This window comes from Coloeus monedula (genome assembly GCF_965178545.1).
Source record: "Coloeus monedula genome assembly, chromosome: 3".
NCBI lineage: Eukaryota > Metazoa > Chordata > Aves > Passeriformes > Corvidae > Coloeus > Coloeus monedula.
Window position 1 is genome coordinate 41,439,338 of NC_138783.1, and position 22,969 is coordinate 41,462,306.

General features: G+C 37.6%; 1 protein-coding gene across 1 annotated transcript; it reads left to right on the plus strand.

Moving 5' to 3' along the window:
• Positions 1 to 1,946: 1,946 nt before the first annotated feature.
• Positions 1,947 to 22,523, plus strand: CFAP300 (cilia and flagella associated protein 300; the record flags this gene model as incomplete). The annotated part of the gene is made up of 7 exons (XM_082278683.1): positions 1,947 to 2,056; positions 2,501 to 2,582; positions 4,226 to 4,298; positions 9,449 to 9,615; positions 11,833 to 12,005; positions 17,340 to 17,406; positions 22,392 to 22,523. The coding sequence occupies 7 exons, from the start codon at positions 1,947 to 1,949 to the stop codon at positions 22,521 to 22,523; spliced, it is 804 nt and encodes a 267-aa protein (XP_082134809.1).
• Between the last annotated feature and the right edge of the window lie 446 nt (positions 22,524 to 22,969).

Sequence of the window (22,969 nt, forward strand, 5' to 3'; positions counted from 1 at the left end):
AAATCCATAACATTTAAAAAAACAAGTTCAGTGTCTGTGTTTAAAAGAGTACTGTGCCTGACTTTCTACTTCAGGCTGTTGGTCACGACATCAGAGGATACTGAGGTCAGCGTTTAAACTGAAAGTCCCAGTTTAACTTTTATTATTGTGTACTGCTTAAACTGGAAATATTGAATCATAAACTATGATAGGTAAATGGCACAACATTAAAGAAATTAATTCCATAGTTTAGAGTTTCCTGTCCTGATCCCTCTGGGCCAGTCCAGAAGTCCTTGCTCATTTCCTTACTCCTGGTCTATCAAAGTGTTTAAACACTAGATTTCAGTGGGGTTTTGAGCATATGCTAGTTGATTCAACACTTTAATCAGATAAAATCCTCACTAAAGTCAGTAGGAATTTTTTTCCCTAAAGACCTAAAGCTTTGGTCTTCTGTTTGTTTGTTTGTTTTCTAAATCCTGCATTTGAGTCCACACAACTTGAAATTAAGAATTTATGTGTTTGGTAGTTGTTCCTATGCATCACTCCCTGCCCAAACCAGTTCTTTCACTTCGGCTATTTAATTGCTGGCTAGTAATATTAGTGGCAAGAGGAATTTAACAGATGGGTTAGTGCTGCAGTAGGCGGAGACATGCTGAGAAAAAGGTTATAATAATTTGTATCAGGTGCTACCAATTTACATTGTTTTTAAACACTGAGAAGAAATGCACACTTTTTCTTTATCCCCTCTTGAGCTACCATTAAAACATCTTTACCCATTTAAACACCTTGAAGTATACCGTAGCTTTATTTTCCCTCATTGCTTCGGTATAAGCAAAATTTATTGGGGGGAAAAAAAAAAATGGAAGTGTGTTGCAAAACACTTGGAGAAAACAAAATGGAGAAAATATGCTTAAATCTCACATACATAGCTGTTATACAGCAACCTGGTCTGCTGAACTGCAGCCCACTGCACTGTTAGAAAATTTAGTGAGTATGTAGTGAGCAATGAATTCTACTGAAACTGTGTTAACACAGGGCTTCTTAACAGGCTTATGATACCAGTTTCTTCTGAATTCCTTTGGTACAAGCCTGTTTGATGAACATCTCACAAGTTAAACCTTTGTGAGCCTTTTAGAGGCTGATGAGATCAGGCAATGTGTGCTGGCAGTTTTGACTTGGCTCCCTGCTCTTGTGGTGTCCTGGACCTTCCTCTTCTGCTTTCTAATCAAACCAGATGTGGACCAGCTTAATTTAAACTTTTTTAAATTAGAAACCAACAATACCACTGCCAAACTTTTTAGAAATGGGAATGCTGCTAAGCCTGAGCAATAGATTAATGGGAATACAACATTTTTGGAAATTTGTGGCTAAGCAAGCACAGGCTTTGGAGAGGGTGGGCTGCTGAAGGATATAGCATGAGATGTGCAGCAGCCTTAAATTATCACTGCTTTCCCTGCAAAGGGCAGGAAATTCCCCAACCTGTGCAAGGTGTCCCTTGCTTTAGTAGACTCGAAGAAATAATTTCCTGAAGTAACAATGGTCTTTCCTTAAATTTTGACTGGGAAGAGTTCGAAAGCACGACTTTGCTATTCCCAAATGGCTCTGCATCCTGGGAAGCAAGAAGCAGCCCTGATTCGTTAGAAGTTCATAACTCATGACTTTGGCCTTTTCCTGGTTAGTTTTGGTGTTAGGTCACTGAGGCGGCCTTGGCAAAGGCAGCAATGGCAGCCCCTGCCTCTGCCTGCTGGGCTCTCCCTTGGCAAGCCTCAGTTTTCCTGGCGCATATACAGAATGAGAGGAGACAGGGGAGAAGGTTGTTGTTGAATTAGGGGATTTTTGTAGGCAAACAGCAAAGAAAAGAAGGGCAGCCGTGTCCGGCCCTCACGGGGAGCGGAACGCTCGTGAGCGGGGCCGAGCTCCGCGCCGGAGCGGCGCCGTCTCCACGGCAACCGCCGGGCCGCGGGAAGATGTCCGCCGAGGGCGGGCGCGGCGCGGTGCGCTTCGTGTTCCGAGCCCTGCCACAGAAAAGCTTCTCCTGCCTGCAGGACAGGGACATCGCGGACCGACTCCTCAAATGGTGGGGGGGAACGCCTGCTGCGGGATGCCTCTGTCTAGGGGCGGCGGAGGAACAGGCGGGCGGTGCTGAGGGCTGGAGTCGTCACTGAGCCCTCAGGACTGCCTTTCCAGTGGCGGCGGGGCCGCATCTCTTTCTCTTATATTTAATTTTACTTTTTTTTTTTTTTTTTTCATTTATTCCCCCCCAACCCCTTAATTTGAAGTCTCCTGGATATTTTCCCGGCACGCAAACCGCGCCTTCTGAGGTGTGAGGCGTCTGTCCTCGCCTCCCACTGTGAGCCGAGATCTCTTTCGGCTTCGCAGCGCGGCTCCAGCGCGGCTCCAGCCCTCCAAGGAAGGGTTGGGGCGCTTATAACTGAGAATGGGAAGGGGGGGAAAGTGTAATTGGTCAGAATAGGGCTTTATGTATCTCTTCAGAATATTTAATCTCATTTTTCCATTTCAGGTCCATGCAAGGCAGGATCACAGCACAAGCATTCAGTTTTGACCAGCAGTTTAAGCCCTATCAAAAGGATGAGTTTCTTACGGTAGTTCTAAGTCCTTTGTATTTTAAGTTGACTTCCCCTCCCCGCCATGAAACTATAGCTACTGGAAAACTGCATAACAGCGAACAATGTAACAGTGTTGAATGCTAGTGGCCTGCTCACTGTCTCCTTGAAAGGAGGTGGTTTAGGTGTGGTGCTCAAGTCTGACTTTGTGGGTTAACTGCATTGTCCAGTAAAAATATTTTAGTCTGTACTAATGTTACTCTGCTTTATGAAGGAACAACTTAGTCTTTCAGGATTCCCAAGAATGGAAATCTGAACTGGATGCTGATCTTGGCTACAGAATTTCATGTTGGGAAGTCCACCTAGTGTGAGACTTTAAACAATGTACATGCTCACAGCTATCGGTAAATTTCTCACAGTAAATTCACAGTGCAATTAGATGTGCATGTGCACCACATATCTGGAAATACAACTTTTGAAATTTATTGGATACCATTGCTTTATACTAGAATTTTGAGCTCCCAGCTTTTTGAGACTCAAATCTCTTGCTGATTGTGTCCTCCATTTCTGTTGTCTGCAAAGTCAAATCTCTTCATCTGTTGGCGGACAGAAAAAACCCTAAACTTGTGGTTTTAAAAACAATGTGATTTTTACATCTGTTGTTTTAAAAACAACTCTTTGATTTTTTTGTATGTCTATACTGTTATCCTGGATAAAGAATTCAGCCTCTTTATATTTTAAAGAAATTCACACAGAAATGCACTGATATTTTATCTTCCACTGATAAACATTTCACATTATTGAAGTTTACAGAATACCCGTTTACCTTCTCAATGCTTGTCTCTTTTGAATTAAAAATGTAAAGATACCACTATGAAGTTATGATACCTGAATAGCTGGGAAGTAACTGGGGAAAAAGGACCATTACATGTAATGTCTGATCTCTCTGTATCCCAGAGGGGTGATAAAGAAATCTAGTGATGCAGAAATTGAAATATCCATTATTTCATTTTCTTAGCAGTTTCTTCAATGATTATTCACTCTGCTTGTATGCATATACAAAACTGTGGGTTTTCTTGCTTGGCTTATCTATCATGTAAAGTTGCCAGCTATCAACATTACTATGTATGTCTCCTTTTTTTAATTGATAAATCAATTAAATACTTCAAATCTTACTGTGGAATATATTCCCCATCCCTTCAATAATTTACAGATCTCCTCTGTGTATGTTTAATAATTTTTGTGTGTCTCTACAATTCTCCAAGCTTCAAATTTATTTGAAAATGTAAATTTTAAAATCATATTTAGCATTTCATTTTTAGCTTCAACAACATTGTGTGCAGAGATAGAACTCTTTCCTCTCATCCTCAATTTCCTGTACCTCCATGAATTTCATACATTTTATGTGTTCTTGGACTAAAACTGCTTTATTATAAAACTTTAATGCTGCATATATAAATATGCACCTGAAGATGTCTTCAATGTGTAAAAGACACTGGCTACACTGAGTTACAAACCCTTGGATTTGGTGGTGTGATATTTCGTATACAAACTGAAAGATCATACAGAATCTTCTTACTTATTTGAGCCTTATAATTTGGATTGAAAGTATCCAAGGCACTATAATTGATGATTTTATGCTTAATTTCATTAACTTGTATTCTCTTATTTGAATATTATAGGCATTTTTTAATGATCAAAGTGTGATCTCCAGTTTGAAGTTGCTGTCATCTTCAGGACAATGGACTACATTGGGTAAATTTAGAATAAATTAGTCTTAAATAAAAATGTCAGTGTTTTAACTATTTTGCTGTAATTTACCATTTTCTAGTAATGACAGTTCATATATGTGTATTTTCAGCTAGTTGAAATATCTTAAAGAATTACTTCTTTTACTCAGTAATAGGAAGAGATTGTACTTCTAGAATAAAATAACTAAGTTGTCACCTTTTATACCTTTTTTTCTCTTGACCCCTGCATTGTTTCATAAATTAAGTACCTGAAGCTGTTTATAAATGGTTTGTGGCATCCAGCTGACCTGATCTTGTATCAGGACATAAACAACTGCATTATTTGTGGAATTACGGTAGTATCTTATTCAGATAATATTTGGAGAAGGGCATTCTTCTATAGATGCACTGACCTGGCTTGGGACAGAAGAGTCCCATGTGACAGGTTGCTCCAGTTGCAGCCATGCCATGAGGGACACTTCAACTTTGTTGATGTATCAGAAACTTGTGAACACACTCCATTACGTCTGGAGATGCAGATGAGACTCTAAAGCAGGAAGGCCAAAAGAAAATAGCAAATTTATGGCACCACTTTGAAATTGCATTTTTCATTACGTAAATGGCACACAAAAATTCATGGCAATTGCATGTGATAATGTAATGGTATTTTATGCATAATGTGATCTCTGATATTGCCAAAGTGATTTTCCATAATAGGAATATCTTAAAAGAGGGTAGTGGGAAGCCTTCGTTTCTTTTGGTTTGTCTGCAAATACTTTACTGTGTGTAAATATTTAATGGAGCTTTGGGAATTTTCTAACTTTTCCATTTCAGCTCTCTGGAATTGGTGTAGGTTTTTCCCACTATATACAATGACACTAGACATTGCCACTTTTTTGTCAGCAAAAATCCATTTTCCAAACACCGCACCCAACTGTTAAAACAATTGAAATATATAAGATGCAAAAAATATCTCAAGTACCCCTTCAGGTACCTCTTTCTCTGGCAAACAGAAAGAAAATAGATGTATTTTAAGCCAGTAGTAAACCTTTCCTTGCTTTAGACAGGATTTTTTTTTAGGCTATCTGTCTAGTCTACAACTTGACAGTCCCTGTAGTGAAGGTCAGTAGGTTACATACCTTGTGCTAAGAGTGGAGGGTCTCTTGCCAAGTAACCCAGCTTAACTCTTGGTTCTGCTCAATCTTCTTCCACACAGAAGTGAAACATTTTGTCCCCAGGACTGGAAGGGTTCCCTTTCTAAATCCTGAACAGCTGGTATACCCTGTTTGTGCTTAAAATTTCATCTTCCCATTCTTTGCCTATTTTTGGTGAGGAATGTTGGCACATTTTTCTATACTTAGTCTTCATGTGCATTTTTTGAAAATATAGTAAGAATTAGCTGTGAGTGGGAGGAGGTAAAAATCATCTTCTAGTGTTTTCTTCTTCAGACATGCTGATGCATTAATCCAGATATACCATTTGCTTATCACTGTGGAGTAACTTAAAAACAACATTCCTGTTGTTAAAAAAATACAGGAAATGTGCTTATTTTGCTTTTTAGAAAATCTGAAGAAAATTACATAGTCTAGGTTGATTCAAATACTGCATTTATTCTGTTACAAACAAAAATGTTAGTAATTTTGGTTTTTTATGGGGGAGATAGTTTGAATGCATAACGTAGGTGGGGTTTAGATAGATCCATAGAAACCTCCCTTCTCCTGCCCTCCATGAGCTTGGGCAGAAAGTATTTATGGACCCACAGAAAGATGTCAGCATTAAAAGGAAATTAATAAAACATTACAGTAGTGGTATTTTTCATAATCATTTTGTATTTTTTTAAGACTGTGGTCCCTTCTCACCTTTTCACTTATGTTTTTTGTCCTGGTAGAATTCCACAGTAATACAAGGACTCCAGCTTCAACATTACTTGAAATAAAACATTTCAGGTAAATGATACACAAGGATATTCTCTAGTCTGCCTCATCTGATCGGAAAGATACTTAATGACCTCTTCTCACACCACACTTTTTTGCCTGTTGTAGTAGGGATATTTTTTCCCCTCCTTCCGGCTGCATGGCAGAGTATCTGATACTTCTGACATGCTTTAAGCCACCTATTCATCTGTTACTCTGGTATTTCAAAAATAGAAGCAGCAGAAGGAACAAATTTGATGCATACCCATTACCCATTTATGTATTGAGTGTCGTGTTTTTTAAATAGCTTCAGTGAGAGCTAAATAGTCGTTTTTCCCTGGACACATTGCTGGCCTTGCACCTGTCAGCAGTCTTAGGGAGGCAGGACTGTGTCTGCTTAAGCTCAATTAACACTTGAAAATTTATCTTCAAAGGGATAAAGTTACCATCTTTTTGTGTAAATAAAAAATTAGTATTTGCTTAAAAAAGGATTCTTGAGTTGCCCTATATACTTGAAGCATCAATGATTTCTGTCTTCAGGGTTTTAAAATCTGGAAGGTAATCTTAAATCAGCAATTTTTAAACTACTATTATAGGTTATAATTTGTAAAGAATTTTAGATGTCATATGAACCCATAAATCATCAACCTGCACCTTTTACTTTTGGAATACCCTATTTTTTTAATACTGGGCACGGAACTGGCATTATATATAAGCTCTCTTGTAAGTATTAAGTTAAAATATATTTTTCTGATATAAAAAACTTTCTTAGATTTTGGAGGAATTCGAAGTATATCTAATCCAGGGTTTATCTGCCCCATACTAGATATGCAATGTGTTAATTTAAAAGTATACTGGCAGCACTTTATAGATATTCCAGAATTGGCTGTTAAAGGAAGCTTAAACTATTTCAGGACTTCTCAGCTCTTTTTTTTCCACTTGTAGAGTTGTCAAGGCATTTCTTCTTCCTCTTTTACTGCTTACTTTTATAGTGTTATTAAAACCAATTACTCTTGTCCAGGAAATTCTGAATTTCAAATCTCACCTTTCAAATACAGAGTAGGAGCTTCCAGTGTATTTAAACTTTCCCATGTGTAGTTTGGTTTTCTGAGCTACTGAATAGATTACAAAACTCTTGGGTTTTTTTTCATGATTAAAGTTTTCATAAAACCTTTCTTCAGAGCAGAAGTGTCTCCTTCCCTTCCACTAGTAAAATCCTTATAATTTATGGCCTGTAAATAGCTCAGTTTCCTATACTTTTAGCTCAGTAACTGCAAAAATGTAAGATTTTTCATTTTTCTCAAGTCATTTAGCATCTGATGTTTGTTAGTTGACTCAGGTTGTAATGTTAATTTTAAAATAATTTATGTGATAAAGGCTGTTTTGGCTCTTATTAAATCCCTTATAAAATAAAAATTCCCTCCCTGTGAAAGGGAGGTGGAGAATTAGAGGGAGCTGGAAATGAGGGGGTGGGAGGAAGTATAAATAAATAAATATAAAAGAGTCTGGTGTTTTTTTCATAGGTTTTAAGACTGTCATTCATATTTTCTCTGACTTGTGGTTTTGGTAATATAATTTGATTATTTTTTGATAGTCACTCTATGTCCTAAACCTTTTTTCTTCAATAAAAGGTACCATTTTACATAACCATTGTCTGTAGATGGGAAACCAAGCAATTAAGTGCCGTGCTTTTGTCTTTAACAGATTTTATTTACATCACATTGGTCCAATAAAATAATTTTAAAATCTACTGTCAGTATTTTTGCTTAAGTAGGCACATTTTTAAGCCATCAGCTTATAACTTCTCTTTATTTTTTTTCCTGGTGTTGATTGGTTGGGTGGTACAGTTTACCCAGGTTTAGATATTAAAATGCCAGTCCTACTTAACCTATGAATAAATAGTCTCTGTGTAATAGTATATGGCAGAAATCCCAAGGCTTTCTGCAAGTGTGGGGGCAAGAGAAAATTTAGGTTATGCTGTGCTTACAAAGATTAGGGTTGGAGTGAAATGATAGGTACTCTTGGAAGCATCATAGTTTGTGCATCCCTTTTTGGCATGTTTCTGTTCCTGAAATACTGTCATCTAGAGGGAAATTTGCACATTTCCTAAATAGTAATGCTTAGTGGTCCCTTAGGTCTGTTTGTCAGAACAGCACTGAATTTTATCTTTAATTGTATGGTAAAAAGCCTTTTGATAGTATGATTTTGCTTGCCAGTCTCCCATCAAGGGTACCTACAGAGGAGAAGAGATAAGAATAAACTCATGGACAGCTGGAATGTTGTGAATATTCTCTCTGCTGAGACACATTGCCCTTGTGCTGAATGCTCACTTGTGCTCTCCTCGCCTCTCCTGTTCAGAAGCACTTTGAAGGGTGTTCAGGCAGACCTGGAGATGGGTAGAGAACATGTTCTAACGTTTGTGTTGAACACTTGGACTGCAGAGAGCAGACAGAACTGGGCTGAGTCCAAAGCTTCTTAAACATAGGGCCTAATGCTGTTTGAGATGCCATAAGTTATCCAACACCATGCGTACAGATTTGTAGAGGTAACACTGTATATAGAGAAGGTATGTACCCTTATGGACTGATACCTCTTTAAGGAGAATACTGTAGGGCATCTCAAATGGCACTAGGTGTCTGAGCAACAGGATCAAGTCTTGGATGATTTCCAAGCAGAGGGGAAAAAATTACAGAAAAGCATATTCTGTGCTTAATGATTACAGAGATAATACTCCAGATTCATATACGAAGTGCCGATAGTACTGTTTTCATCTTCTGAAACAGCTGGTTAATAAAGCTCACAGTGCCTACAAAATAACTTTCTTAAAAGTTAAGGTATAATACTTAACAAGCCAAAAAGTCTTTGAGGCTGTGTTCATTTTAGTTTTTAGTTTGTGGGTGCTGGTAGCAGCTGACTTCTGCACTTCATCATGCCAAATTTGGCATCTGTCCTGAGATGCTTTAAGGCTTAAGCTGTGGAATATGATTTTCTAAGGGTGTGATCTAATGTGATGCTGGGTTCACACGGTGTTCCATCTATCCCTAGTTTCGGTTGATGGTGTTTAACAACAGGGGGAGCAGACACATGAGCCTTAATGGAAAGTAGTATTCAGATGAATTTATTGTTTTCTTTACACTTGTTTCTTTCTTACCTTTCTTTGACTTTTTTTTTTTTTGAGGGACTCTGTGATTGAGTCATACATACATGATCTGTGGTTTTTTTAAGAATATGAAACATGCAACCAGCTTCCTATGTATTCCAGGTTCCAAAGTGACAAAAATTGAAGCTACGGTGGTACCCTGTACACAGATTTCCATGTCATTTTTTGATCGGCTGTACTCTGAAGGAGTTGTTAGAGAAACTGGAACTATTGTGAAATGTTATGATGACTATTATGATGATATTCTTATCTCTGATGAATTAAGGAAGGTCAGTATAATAATGAATAATTTATTATCATTTTTCTTGCTCTATTAGGTACCATAAGGACACGTTTTTCAGGTTGTTTTTTTCTGACAGTGATAAAAACAGGCATCAATATCCATAGTTTACAAACAACTGAGGTACTGCAGTGCCTGGATGTGTGAAAGCAATTACTTGTTTTCTAGGTGAGCGCTCTTTCATTTGTAGGTGGGAGGAAAAGGTAAAGTGTTCTTCTACCCACCTGTGTTTCAAGTAGTCAGTGCTGGGGGGTGTGTGGGGAAATGCAGCTGCTCATTTGCTTAGGAGGGGGAAACAAAGGGTGCCAAAGAGAAGGTGCTGTGATACTCAGAGCTGTAGGCTCATCCAGGCTTCCAGGTAGTTGATGAAATTGAATGTATTTGATAGCTACATCCTGAAGCATTCCTGGACAGGAATGCTGATCATATTACATGTGAAGGCATATAAAGAAAGCCATCTTAATAAATTTTCTCTAAAGCAAGAGGAACTATGAAAGAGGAAATTATTTTTCAGTGTAACACTGGAAAATGACTAAATACAACTCCTGAACTGGCAATGTAAAACTGTTTGTTATACTGTAGTGGAGGTGTCAGAAAGCAGATTATCTGAAAAAGAATCTCTTAACAGTGGCACCCTCTTAATCAATGTATGTCTTTACTGTGTTTCTTTTAACTTCATAAGCTAAAACAATTTTTTAAACTTATGTTTGTGTAGCATTAGCAAAGCATAGTGTGGGAGAACTGGATTTTGCTCTTCCTTGTATATATAATCAACATAAGTACTAAATAATTATAGAGTTGCTCTCATTTGCACTTGGCAAATCCTTTGAAGGCAACGTATTTGAACCAGTGACACTGGTTACAGGATGTGGCCTGAAATACTGGTCTGTCTTGTAAAGTTCTGGGAAAAGGTGAGAACTCAAGCTCATGATTGAATTTCAGATGTAGTTTGTAGCCTAGCAGTTCAAAATACTATGTATTTATTTATAAGTTGGGTACATGTGAAATGTTTTCTGAAAATTAAAGATAATTGTGTGTAGGAAGGTTAGAGGCAACATTTAAAATTAGAAGTTATTGGGGTTTCAGTGTCTTCCCAGTTTCCTTCCCATGGAAGTGATGTGTGTGTCAGCATTTGCAAGGTGAGGGTTTAACATTGATTTGGAACAAAGGTGGTTCCTACTCATAAGACCTAAGACAGCAGAAAGGATAAGAGTAAAAATCTTCCAGGAATGACATCAAAACTTCAAATTAATTAGTCAGGGCTCTAGGACAGAAGACTGTAGAGGGCACCAGACTGTCTCCTGGTGTCGGAGAGTGGCCCTTGGCTGCAAGACTCCATGTTTCTTTCCTACCTGCCATGTCTTCTCTTGTTTCAGAGGAGGTGGGGATATGTATGAGGTGGCCATCTAGAACAGTTGTTGCCCTGGCCCCTTTTTACTCAGGTTGTGTAGCTTTGTTATAAAGATGGCCAGAGAGCAGTGGGCTCCTGTCTCACTTTGACCAGTTTGCCTGGGCTGGCATCTGCAGTTTGGCTGACATGACTCAAATGTCTTGTAGCCATTGTGAGTTATAATTCCTGTCCACATTTACATGAACCAGTGTTGACACTAATGTAGCAAGTCCTCTGTGTTCATATAATATCTCAGCAAAAGGCAGGTGAGACACAGGGAGGCAGCTGGGTGCATGTCTGGCTAATCCAGGCTATGGATCAGGGCTCACTGGAATCTGCAGTAAAGAATGATGTGAGTTTGAGAGTGATCTCCTTTGGGAGATCCTCAGGATTCCTTTGCAAATTGAGATAACTGTGTCAATTTAAAAGTGAAAAAGCAGTGTTACCAAAAACAGTTACCAAAGTGATTAACAGTAATCGACGTATCAAATGTAGGTAGATTATTTTCAGTCTGATTGTTTCATTAGCATCACAGATAATTAACTAGTGAAATAACAAGACTTGACAACTATTCCTTTACGTTTTTTGGGCACAAATCTGACAGTGATTCTGCTTTATATTATATGTAAGAATTTTGAACCTAATTGCATCACTGGAAGAAGGATTTAGAAATACTTCTTTCCATCCCTCATCCATATATTTTATATGAACATAATTTCTGTGTGCCATATAGCAAAGTAGTTGCATTATTTATTAGATGAATCTTAAATTAATTTTTATCAACTTGACTTCCTTGCTTTTTCCTTGTTCCACAAGGTCTTGCTTCTGGAGGATTCCGACCATTATGACTTATTCTCTCAACTGGATCGCGAGGAATTTCTGTTCTGCCTTTTTAAGCATTTTTGCATTGGAGGAACTCTTTGCCAGTTTGAAGATGCAGTTGACCCATATTTAGAAACTACAAAAGCTTTTTATAAAGACTTGGTGAGGTAAGTGTTACTCTGTTTTGTACAACTGTGTACATGTACTGTCCATAGATACTTTGTGTCGATTTGTGTAAATTTATTGTGCATTACTGGTTGAAAAATGGGGCTGTTACTTAATCCACCCGCAAGCTTATTTGTGTCCAACTATCAAAATACCATGAACAAAGGTAGTAGTTCAGTGGCAAAATAAATGCAATTTTAGTTGCATCAGTTCCACATAAGAACTTTTTTAATATTACATTTATGGACATTGATGGTTTATAATTCATTCCCATTTTAAAGATACTGTTTTCTGTAATCGTCAGCTGAAAACATGGCACGGTACTGGAAACAGATTGTGTTCCCACTGTCATTGATAAAATATCAACAATTAAGTCTTGGCTGTATAATCTTGGGCTACTTTCAATTAGACTGCTTTTAATTCAGGATTTAAAAATTGAAATAATTAGTTGAAACTTTTAGTTCTGTATATTTTTTATCCTTGCTGATTTTTTTTTAAATACAGCTGGATTTTCTTCCTAGTTCTGCAAATACCCTTCTCACAGTGTAAAGGGTGATAGAATATTGCTGTTAACATGGCACAGTGAAATAACACAGTGAACTAACATGTTTTTTAGCAGGTTTGGTGTATGGAATTGTTTGGAACTTTATGTGAGGGATTTTTTTCCTTTGAGATTAGAGGTAATTGATCAGAGGTTCAGATTTAGACTGAAAAACACAATTTTCACTCTGCTTTGATATATCCATATGCTGACTGCTCTGACTGACAAAACTTATATCCTGGTTAGTGGGAAATGGAATGTAATTATTGGTTATACGGGCTCAGTCTTAGTTAAGGTAATGGGAATATAAAGATTGTAAAAGATATTACTAAAAATTTTGTCAGTATGATTAGTTTTGGTATTTTCATCTCATACATAGATGAGAATCAGGTGAGTTCTTCAGAAATACAGCATCTGACATAAAAGGATCCATCAATATTTAACTCTACCCTCCCTTTTCTTTTAAACTGTTCACTCTGCACTTGAGTCAAGCTGCTTGTTCCTTCAGTCCTGGGCCTTAGGTGACTCTGCATTGACTGCAGCTGTTTCTGCTCTTATGTTGTTGAATTAATCTAGGACAAAGTGTAAATCCAATCAGTTCCTTCACTTTACTGTTCCCCTTTGCTGTTGATACCTTCCTATCTCCTTAAATCTCTTTCCATGCTTTTTCCTTTTCATGCTGTAAAATATGATAAGGATGTCAAATAGTTCTTGTTACTTAAAACAAAACAAAAAAAAAAAGCCTCTGCCAAGATCCTCCCACAATTTCATCGTGGTTTCAAAGTTTCCTTTTCTGTATCCTCAACATGTTCCCTATTAGCCCTTTGTATTTTCCTTTTGTGTGCTGCTTCTGTCCTTTATAAAATATTTAGCAGAAAATATTTCAAGATCTATTCCTGTGCTGTTTGAGGGGTTTTCTTTGCCAGTTGGCAGATTGCTTCCTATCCTCCCAAGTTTTGAAGTACATCTACTCTGTTCCTGTGACATCACTGATCTTCAGTATTTATCTACCATGTGTCTCTCCATTTCTGTGCCTGTAAATGTCTGCTGATTTCTCCCTGCCAGAGGAGCTGATGTTAGCACTGGTTACCAGTTGAAAACAAAACTTACCATTTAACTAAATCTTTTATCTTGCTCCTTTGGTATTGAGTTCTTTGTCAGCCTCATGAGAAAAGCTTTTGATCTTGACATTTCAGACCTTCCCTCCCTCTTCATAATCACGGTTGTCTTTTTCTTGGTCTCATTTCCCCCTGCTCCCAGTTTATCCAAAATGATGCTTCTGTTTTATTTCCACTGTCTTAAGAGAGAAAAAGCCAGTGAAAGGTGCTGAATAGGGACACTAATGACCGTGTTGACTTAATTTCTAGTTTCTATTCCATGCTATGCACTGTTACTTCATTCTTGCACAAATTACACCATAAAATAAAGCAATTAAAATTACTTTCTTACAGCTTCTTATTTTCAGTAAACAATTGCTAATGATTGTAGTAATCTCTTAAATTTTTTACCAAAAACTTCACCTTCAAATTCCTGTTGAATACCAAGTATTGTTTAAATTCTCTTTTAGACTGCTATTCTGTCTGGTTTCATTGCATCTTGGATTACAGTCACATTGGATATTTTCTACTCTTAGTAAAGTGATATTAAAAGCTTTTCATGGTATTAAAAATTCTGTAAACTGTACTGTCCTTAAGGTTTCATTTTTACGTTTGAGGTTCAGAAGGCTTGGTAAAACACAAACGGATACTACAGTAGTTATTAGTTGCTGGCTGATATGCATTGAAAAATTAGCTGCCACAGATTAACCCAGTCTAATAACAATAACCTTATGGAGGTATAAACTACCACTGTTCAGTCCTGTTACAGTATTCTTTATGGGCAAGAGCCTGGACACAAAGATTCCACAAAAGTGTCTTTACTGCTGGGAGCAGCAGACCTATTAATGAGCTTTTCCCTACTTATCTTTATTACAGCTGTTTTTTTCTGGCCATAGCTGAGTTCTAACTCCAAGGCACTAGCATTCAAAATAGTGTCAAAAGGTTTGAGGTTTCCTTTTATTAAAGTATTTATATTTACATTGCTTTATTATGAGAGAATGCAGTAATCTTTTTGAAATTAACAGCTCTAGATATTTCACAAGCACAGCTAGAGGCTTCCAAATACAACTACTAAATGGCAGACTCTTTTTCTTTGCAAAAAGAGTGATATATTCTTACTAATGAATCAATGCACAACTTGTAGTCTGCTACTAATCCATCAGTAATTAGTCTGTGATCAGTTGAATCCATCCAAAATTCTAGTGTTTAGTGTAGTATCTTGTATAACCTAAATAATTTCAAATCCCTTGTTGTAGTATTTTGATTTAAAGAATATATTTATACTACAAAAACTTGTTAATTAAAATATAATCTATGAATCTCTGTTGATAAATCTTGTCCTCTGTACTTAACCAGATTTTTCTGACAGTGTCTCTCCATGGTGACAGCTGCTGTAGCATCTTGTAGTCATTGTTTTCTTCTCCTTTTGTCATCTCCATCTCCATGCCCTTTCCCCCACAATGAATGAATGTATGTGAAAGTATTAAGTTGCTCTTTTATTGTTTGGGAAGTCTAATAAAATATTGCCAGTAAGGTTAGGATATCAATAAAGCCCAAAGTGAATAGAGAGACCATGAGGACGTTTGCTCTTCATAAAGACAGAATAGATGCACATTAAAATGATGAACTGCCATATCCAATGAATAGTTTAGAAGCTAACAATTTGAAAGAATATGGGGCTATTAACCTTATTTTTGAGGAAATACTCTCCTCTTCAAAAGGAAAATATAGTTTTTTCTAAAATCTTTTAGGAGAAAAAGAAATAGAGCAAACGAGCGTGTCAAAAGACAACCTCTTGGTTTTCTTTCAAGTCAGCAAAGGGAGAATATCATCTGATTTTAACAGACACAATTTTTTGCCTTAAAAAATAACCAAAGTACTGGAAATAAAACACTCATTCTGAAAAATTACTTACAGGAAGATAACCACAAGGAGAAAATTTCTCAAGGTCATGGAATAAATAGGAAGACTTACTCTGTCACCTCTTACTTTGGTATCCTAGATATATATATATATATATATATATATATATATATATATAACATGAAAATTAAGAAACCAGAAACTGATAGCATAGTTTTCAAACAGAAGAATCTGAAGCCAGAGGAACTTAAATACAGCCATTGCTTTTGGGGGTGGTGATATATGTTAGAAGGAAATAATGCCACTAATCTTCTATGTCTTGTTCTGAAAGTCATCACTCTTTGCACAGAGATGGTTGAAGAGTTTCTGAACTGCTGCAGTTACAGCCTGGTGTGTCAGCATAGAGTGGCATCTGTGTTAGTTTGGCTTAATGTGCCGGTCCATAAACTGCAGTGGTTCAGAAGCTGAGTCATGAAGTAGCTGAGCTGTCCTGCTGGGAAGGCAAATCATCTCTGGAGAGGTGGCAAGGGAGACAGCTGGGGTCAGTACCAATTTCAGCAACACTGTCTTCATCCACTGTTGAGTATGTCGACATGTCAGATGCAACAAAAAGTTCTGAGAAAGCCTCATTACTAACTGACCACAGGGAAGATCAGCTTCACAGTATAGGTTCAAACATGACTGTATCATTACTCTGTAGATGAAATCAGTTAATTGGAGAGTAAATCTCTTTTATTGGCTGGAGAGATTGAATCAACAAGGGTGCTCTTGGTTGATTTGGGGTTCCTTTGTTCTTATAAAAAGAAGCTTTGCCAAAGCACTGGTAGCAGGGGACTGCTGTCACAGCTTGGACCTGGTGTGGCATTCAACTGGGCTGTGTTTCACAAATCCCCTTGTAACTTGTCTATACTGGGACCTATCCTGGGAATGGAACCTGTTTGCGACAAGGCAGGTTTGAACTATGCATTTCTTAGAAGTTTGTAAGTACGGAAGTTTTAAGCCTTGCCTAGTCTCTGTTTTTAGGTGGCCATCTCAGGCCTCTGTTCCACAGTGAGTTAATGTAAATGGGAATGTGCAAGATTAGATAAATGAATAGCAGTTGCATGATCTAATTTCTGGAGAAATGTAAGCATCACTTAAAACAGACCTGAGGAAAAATGATACATTAAAGTACTTTAAATAGGTTGAGATGCCTGGATTCATTGCAATAATATCTCAGTGTTACTAGTAAATGTGATGAAAGAAATGGCAATCTTTACAACAAACAGTCTAGAAATGTAAAAGCTCAGAACTAATCCCATCCCAAGTTGCATAGCTGACTATATATACAAAATTCCAAAGGAGTAAAAATAAACCTAAACTATAATTATATACTAATCAAAAATGAGCAAAAGAATGTATTTCTTTCTTGCTGCTGTATTAAGATGCATTTCACTTTGCAGTTTTCTTTCTCGAAGAATATGTGAAAATACTTTAATGAAATGTTTAGCTGCATAATTTTTCATATCTATCAAAATACAAACTTTATACTTGGAATCGTCTAGGTCTGGGTAATATTGCTGTGATTTAGTAGCTGAGAACAGTGAAACTAAGTGAAATGACCAGATTTATTCAATATTTTGCAGTAAAATGTCATAGTAACCATGTTATCTAACAGTGGCCACATAGCTTTTCATGTTCAATGTGACATAAGTTGAATTGTGGCTATAAATTTGACCTTCATAAAATTTGAGCAATGACACAGTGCATATGTTTAAAGTGTATTTAATAAATTAAAAGATTCTAATTATCAGTACTTATATATATAAAGTATGTATTATATCCCTGTATTTCAGTGTTCAAAAGAACCCTGAAACAAAAGAAATACGTATTATTTCTACAGTCTTCAGAGTGTCTGCTTATGTAAGTATTAATAATTTTTATATGGGATTTTACTGGCAGTAATATACATAACATGAAAATAATGAATTGACTTTGACACAAAGAAAACATTATATTCCATTGTAATGGATTATTTTCCCATAATTGTCTTTTTTTTATTCATGAACTCTGTGCCTGATCTCATCCTGCTTTCTCATCCTCTTTACTAACTCTTCATCAGTAACCACCAACTAAAGTTTTACTTGGTAGCTCACTAAAAATAGGTTTACTGGATTACACTGGAAGTCATAAGTATCATCCAGAAACTAGTTAATGAAATAAAAAAATCTGAGTAATTCTGGGTTTAGATAATAATAAAACTTGAGATAGCCATAAGGATTAAGGATACACTCTTGACTTCCTATAGTTCTGTTTTTGGAAATGTTGCTAGAGCTTTCCAAATAGCTTGTAATGCATCTGTTTCTGTAAAGACTGCAAGGAAGTTTAGTATACAAAAAGGTTGGGGTGGTGAGGTGACTGCTAACCTGTTTTCTCCTTCCTTGTCAAGTCTCATTCCTATCTGTTTCCCTTGCAAAATCATACATTCACCATCAAGATAAGTTTGAGAACTGGCTGCATGTTTACTAGATTCAGCATATCTGTCACTGAAGTTGTTACAGTAGGATGAACTACTCCAAATTCTTCTTGAGTAACCAGAATATGTAATAATTAAATGTCAGATAATGTACCCACTTTCAACAGCCACAGCTGATGTCATTTCAGACTGCACAAACTTCCCTGTAGGTTGCCAATAGCCCAGTTGTTCATCTGTTGGTCATCATCTTTTAAGTACTCTGTATGATTCATTAAAGGCTTTTGAAAATAAACACTTCATGGGTGTATCAAAATTTATCTTTCTGCTATGTTGCAGACTGTAGTAAAAATAAAAAGGCAAAACCCTGGTAGCTGGATGTTCTTCTGTTTTTACTGTTCCTTTCCCACCTCTGAATCAAATGCATTGATGTAAACTACAGATTTCTATGTTCAGGTAGATGGACATTGAAGAGCTCCCCTATCTATCTTAGCCATACATTAAATGTCATCAGTACTACAAAGAAAAAACAACAAACAAAACCCCAACCAAATTTTAGCAACTTTTTGTAAACAAAATAGATAGACAAAAGAAAATCCAGTGTTAATGCAGAGCAGGCTGTCCTCCTTGTAGCCTTGGAGGAAAATTGTGCATTACTGCACATTCTGAAAATTTGTGTGGTAAAGGAGAATTCTGAAATTATGGTTTCTATTAAAGAACATCCTGAAGAATTTTCTCTCAGAAAACAGAAAGGCTTAAACGGTGTGTCTAGACTGTTTGATGGTTATGTGAATCAAAACTATTCAACTTTACTTGGCACTTACAGGAAGGACACTTACTGGAGCACAAGTGCCTTGTGTTTGTGATGAAAACTTTCTCTCAAGGAGATAACTGCATTTCTGCAGTGTTTCTGAGTTCATTAGATAAATAACTGTAGAGTGCTATAATCCTTATGTTGACCTGACAGTTTTTAAGCCAAGTTTTCTTGGTTTGTATCTGGAAGAAAAGGACTTGTTCTCCTAGCCTGATGTAAATAGATAAATCATTTTTAAAATAAATTAATTTTTAAAAACTGATCTGGTAAAAGTGACTTGTGCAGCCGAGCACAACTTAAAAACAGTAGCTAAAAAAGCACACTATTAGAGATGTAAATAGCTCAAGGTTTTAAGTTATAGTTCACAGAATCACAGAATATGCTGAGTTACAAGAGACCCATGAGGATTCTTAAGCTCCTGGTCCTGCACAGCACCATCTCCAAGAGTCACACCATGTGCCTGAGAGCATTGTCCAAACACTTCTTGAACTCTGTCAGGCTGGTGCTGTGACCACTTCCCTGGGGAGCCTGTTCCAGTGCCCAATCACCCTCTGGGAGAAGAACCTTTTCCTACCATCTAACCTAAACCTCCCCTGACACAGCTTCAGGCCATTCCCCCAGGTCCTGTCACCACAGAGAAGAGATCAGTGCCTGTCCCTCTTCTTCCCCTCATGAGGAAGTTGCAGACTGCAATGAGGTCTCCCCTCAGTCTCCTCCAAGCTGAGCAGACTAAGTGACCTCAACCACTCCTCATATGGCTTCTCCTGAAGACCCTTCACCACCCACATGGCCCTCCTTTGGACACTCTCCAATAGTTTAATGTCTGTCTTACATTGTGGCACCCAAATCTGCCCCCAGCACTCGAGGTGAGGCCGCTCCAGTGCAGAGCAGAGTGGGACAATCCCCTCCCTTGCCCGGCTGGTGATGCTGTGCCTGGTGCCCCCAGGACAGGGTTGGCCTTCCTGGCTGCCAGGGCACTGCTGACTCGTGTACAACTTGTCATTGACCAGGACCCACAGGTGTCTTTCCGCAGCTCTGCTCTCCAGCATCTCATTCCCCAGTCTGTCCATACATCCAGGGCTGCTCCATCCCAGGTGCAGAACGCAGCACTTTCTCTTGTTGAGCTTCATATGGTTGGTAATTGTCCAGCCCTCTAATTTGTTGAGGTCTCTCCTACAAATGTCTGTAGAGCTCTTTAGCATCAAAACCTGATAGACCTGGACATCACAAGAGAAATCATTTTAGATCTTATGACAAAGTACTCTGTTGAACTCCAAATACCCTTGAGAGCTTTGGAGCTTTGCATATAATGAAACACTGTTACAGCTTAAGTATTGGACTGCTCACTGATTTTTTAGAACTTTCTTTACCTGAACCCAAACTGTGGCAGCATTAGAAATCAGCATAATGCAAAGTTTATTCAAGAAGTATTTTAAAAAATTGTCAAATTATGCAATTTTGAGAATGTTCAGCAGTATTTTTATTTCTGTTTTATGCTATGCATATGTATTCTTAAATCATCAGCTGTGTTGCTACAAAGAAAAAATAAAATGATCCTACTCTAACATCAGTAAATCAATCATTACACCCCCTGCATGTGTGAACCAAAGTCCACACTGCAGATGGAATTGGTATGATTCTTAACTTGTGTACATGCATGAATGTAAATTTCAGAGCCTTTATGCTCCTCAAGTATTTTAGGGTTTTTATGACCTCTTTTACTAATTTAAGAACCCTTTTCATTTAATTAGGTTATTCTGATTATTTTCCTAATACCAAGTTTGGTATATTGCTTGAAATGCTTCATCACCAGAACTTATATTGTTTTTGTTCTTGAGTTGTTGAACAAATTTTTAGTGGGCTCACACTGCCTCTAAACAGTCAAAACCTCAACTGCTATCCATGAATTCAATAAAGACTGCAGGACTGGGATCCTCAGTAGCAATGGGAAAAGAGTTTAACTAGCAATCACATCTTGATATTTATCTTCTCTTACTTTTTTTCTTCAGTTACACGTATGAGCTTAGATTATTTTTGGATCAAATTCCAAAGGCCTTTTGATGCTGAGCAGTGGCTGAACGCTATAAAATCTTAAAACTTGCTCTCCTTACTGCAGTTGAGAATCCAGTGTTTGTTACACATGTATCCTTAAAAAACACCTGAAGAGAGCTAGGTATCCTACAACTGGAGCTACAGAGCTTGTATTCTGTGCTGCTTAAAAATAGAATGCTATTTTTAGCTTGTGGCATTTGACTACCATTGGAAAATTCTGTGAATAAACATTATCAAATCTCTACCTGTCTAAAAAACAGTGTTTTTATGAGGTGCTTAATTTAATTTAGGATTTAGGGGGTTGAATAATCCCCCAAAGGAAGGCACCAGAATATCTAATAATGGATTCATTCTCTTTGAAATAGCAGGAGAAAATGGGGTACCAGCAACAGCTAAAGGATAAAATTCACATATGGTCCTTGGAGCAGAAATGGGAACCCAGCCCTTTCCCTTCTCAGCTGACTGATTTAATCACTGAGAGATGTTACAGTTTCCATGTTTCCTTGGTCCAAAAAAAGATTATTTTATGCAAAGGAAGACAGCTTCAACAAAAGAATGTGAGAGATGTGGAATCTGGAATAGTCTGTAGTCTGTGAGTTTAAAATTTCCTGGAGAAAATGAACAATAAAGGCAATAAAGCAACTTCCTCAACCAAGAAAACAGAACCTACATCTCTTCAACTGTGGTACAAAGGTGTTGGGGAGCAGGAGAAAACTATTACATGTTGTAAAAGAAAGGAGGTGTCAGCTGTATATTGAATGATCTTTCACATGTTCAATTACCACACTGACTAAATAAAAAACTCCAACCCTTTAAAAATCTCTCCATCTAGTTCTGGATCCCTACTGGATTTGAGGTGTGTCCAGCTGTGCTACTCTGTCAACACTGAAGCTTTTATTGACATGTGCAGACGTAGGATGTTAACCTGAAGAGCCCAGTTCCCATGCTGATTGTCAGCTGAACATGTTTTTTCAGAACCAGGATTTTGGAGCTAGGTGCCTAGAATCCCTTCAAACCCTTTCTGAGGACTGGCACACAAAATGTTTTCAGTAATAGTCCAAAGTTGTTAATGTGATCTGTAATGAGTGTTTTGCTTAAATGCAAATATTGGAACCTGAACAGATGCATTAGCAAATGTTAAGTGAAAAAAAAAAATGGATAGAACAGCTTTATGTATTAATATAGAGTCCGTGATTTTTTTTTTTTGTCTTTCAAAGGAAACATGATGGGCTGCTGTATATTTAATCATTTGTATTTTAGGCTCCAATTGTGTAAACACATGCTTACATGTTTAATGTTACATTTTATATTAATGTTACATTTACCTCAAGGTCATTTGGAACATTCAACCAGAATTACTGTGCATTTTGTAGTGTCAGTATCCATTATATATGGAGACATAATATTGTTTAAATAAACTCTGGTGTATTTATTCTATTTTGCTATGCAATAAACTGTTACAATTGGAACAAAATTATTAACTTCAGATTTTATTAATTCTCTTACAAATATCCATATTATCCCTAATACTGTTTTGGTTTTGTTGGTTTTTTTTTTCCTTCCCGTCAGGATGCTAATGGCCTGTGTTACCCTTCAAGCAAAAGCCACCAGCAGACTTTTGCCTACTTGATTGTGGATCCCTGCAAGCGACACGTGAATATTCTGTATCACTGTTTCGGTGGAAGCTTATTTACAAACTAATTATGAACCTGGCTGGTCCCCAGTTTTATAATGGAGGTTGCCTTCTCTCTGCATGGGTTCAGGTAGACATTGCATTGTTTTCTGACGAGGAAAACTCTACTTGATGACACGCTCGGAAGTGCTTCCCGTTCACTCAGATGTTACTATGTGGTTCATGACAAAAGTTTTCCGGCTCTTGAAGCTGTTTTCTTGGCCGTTTTCCCCCTTCCCTCACCCGTTTTATCTAATAAAAAGTATTTCTCTAGAGATCTCGTCATTTTTATGAACCAGCTTTACAGACCCGCGACGCGTAACTGCAGGCAAGGCTCTGCAGTCGGTGAAAGCTCTGCGGAACCGGGAGAAAGCGCGGGAGGGGACCGGCCAGAGGGGGTCCCGGGCCGCTGCCCACTCCGGGCCGGGGGGAGGGAAGCGCAGTGCCCCTCCCCACTCCCTAGCGGAGCGGCCTC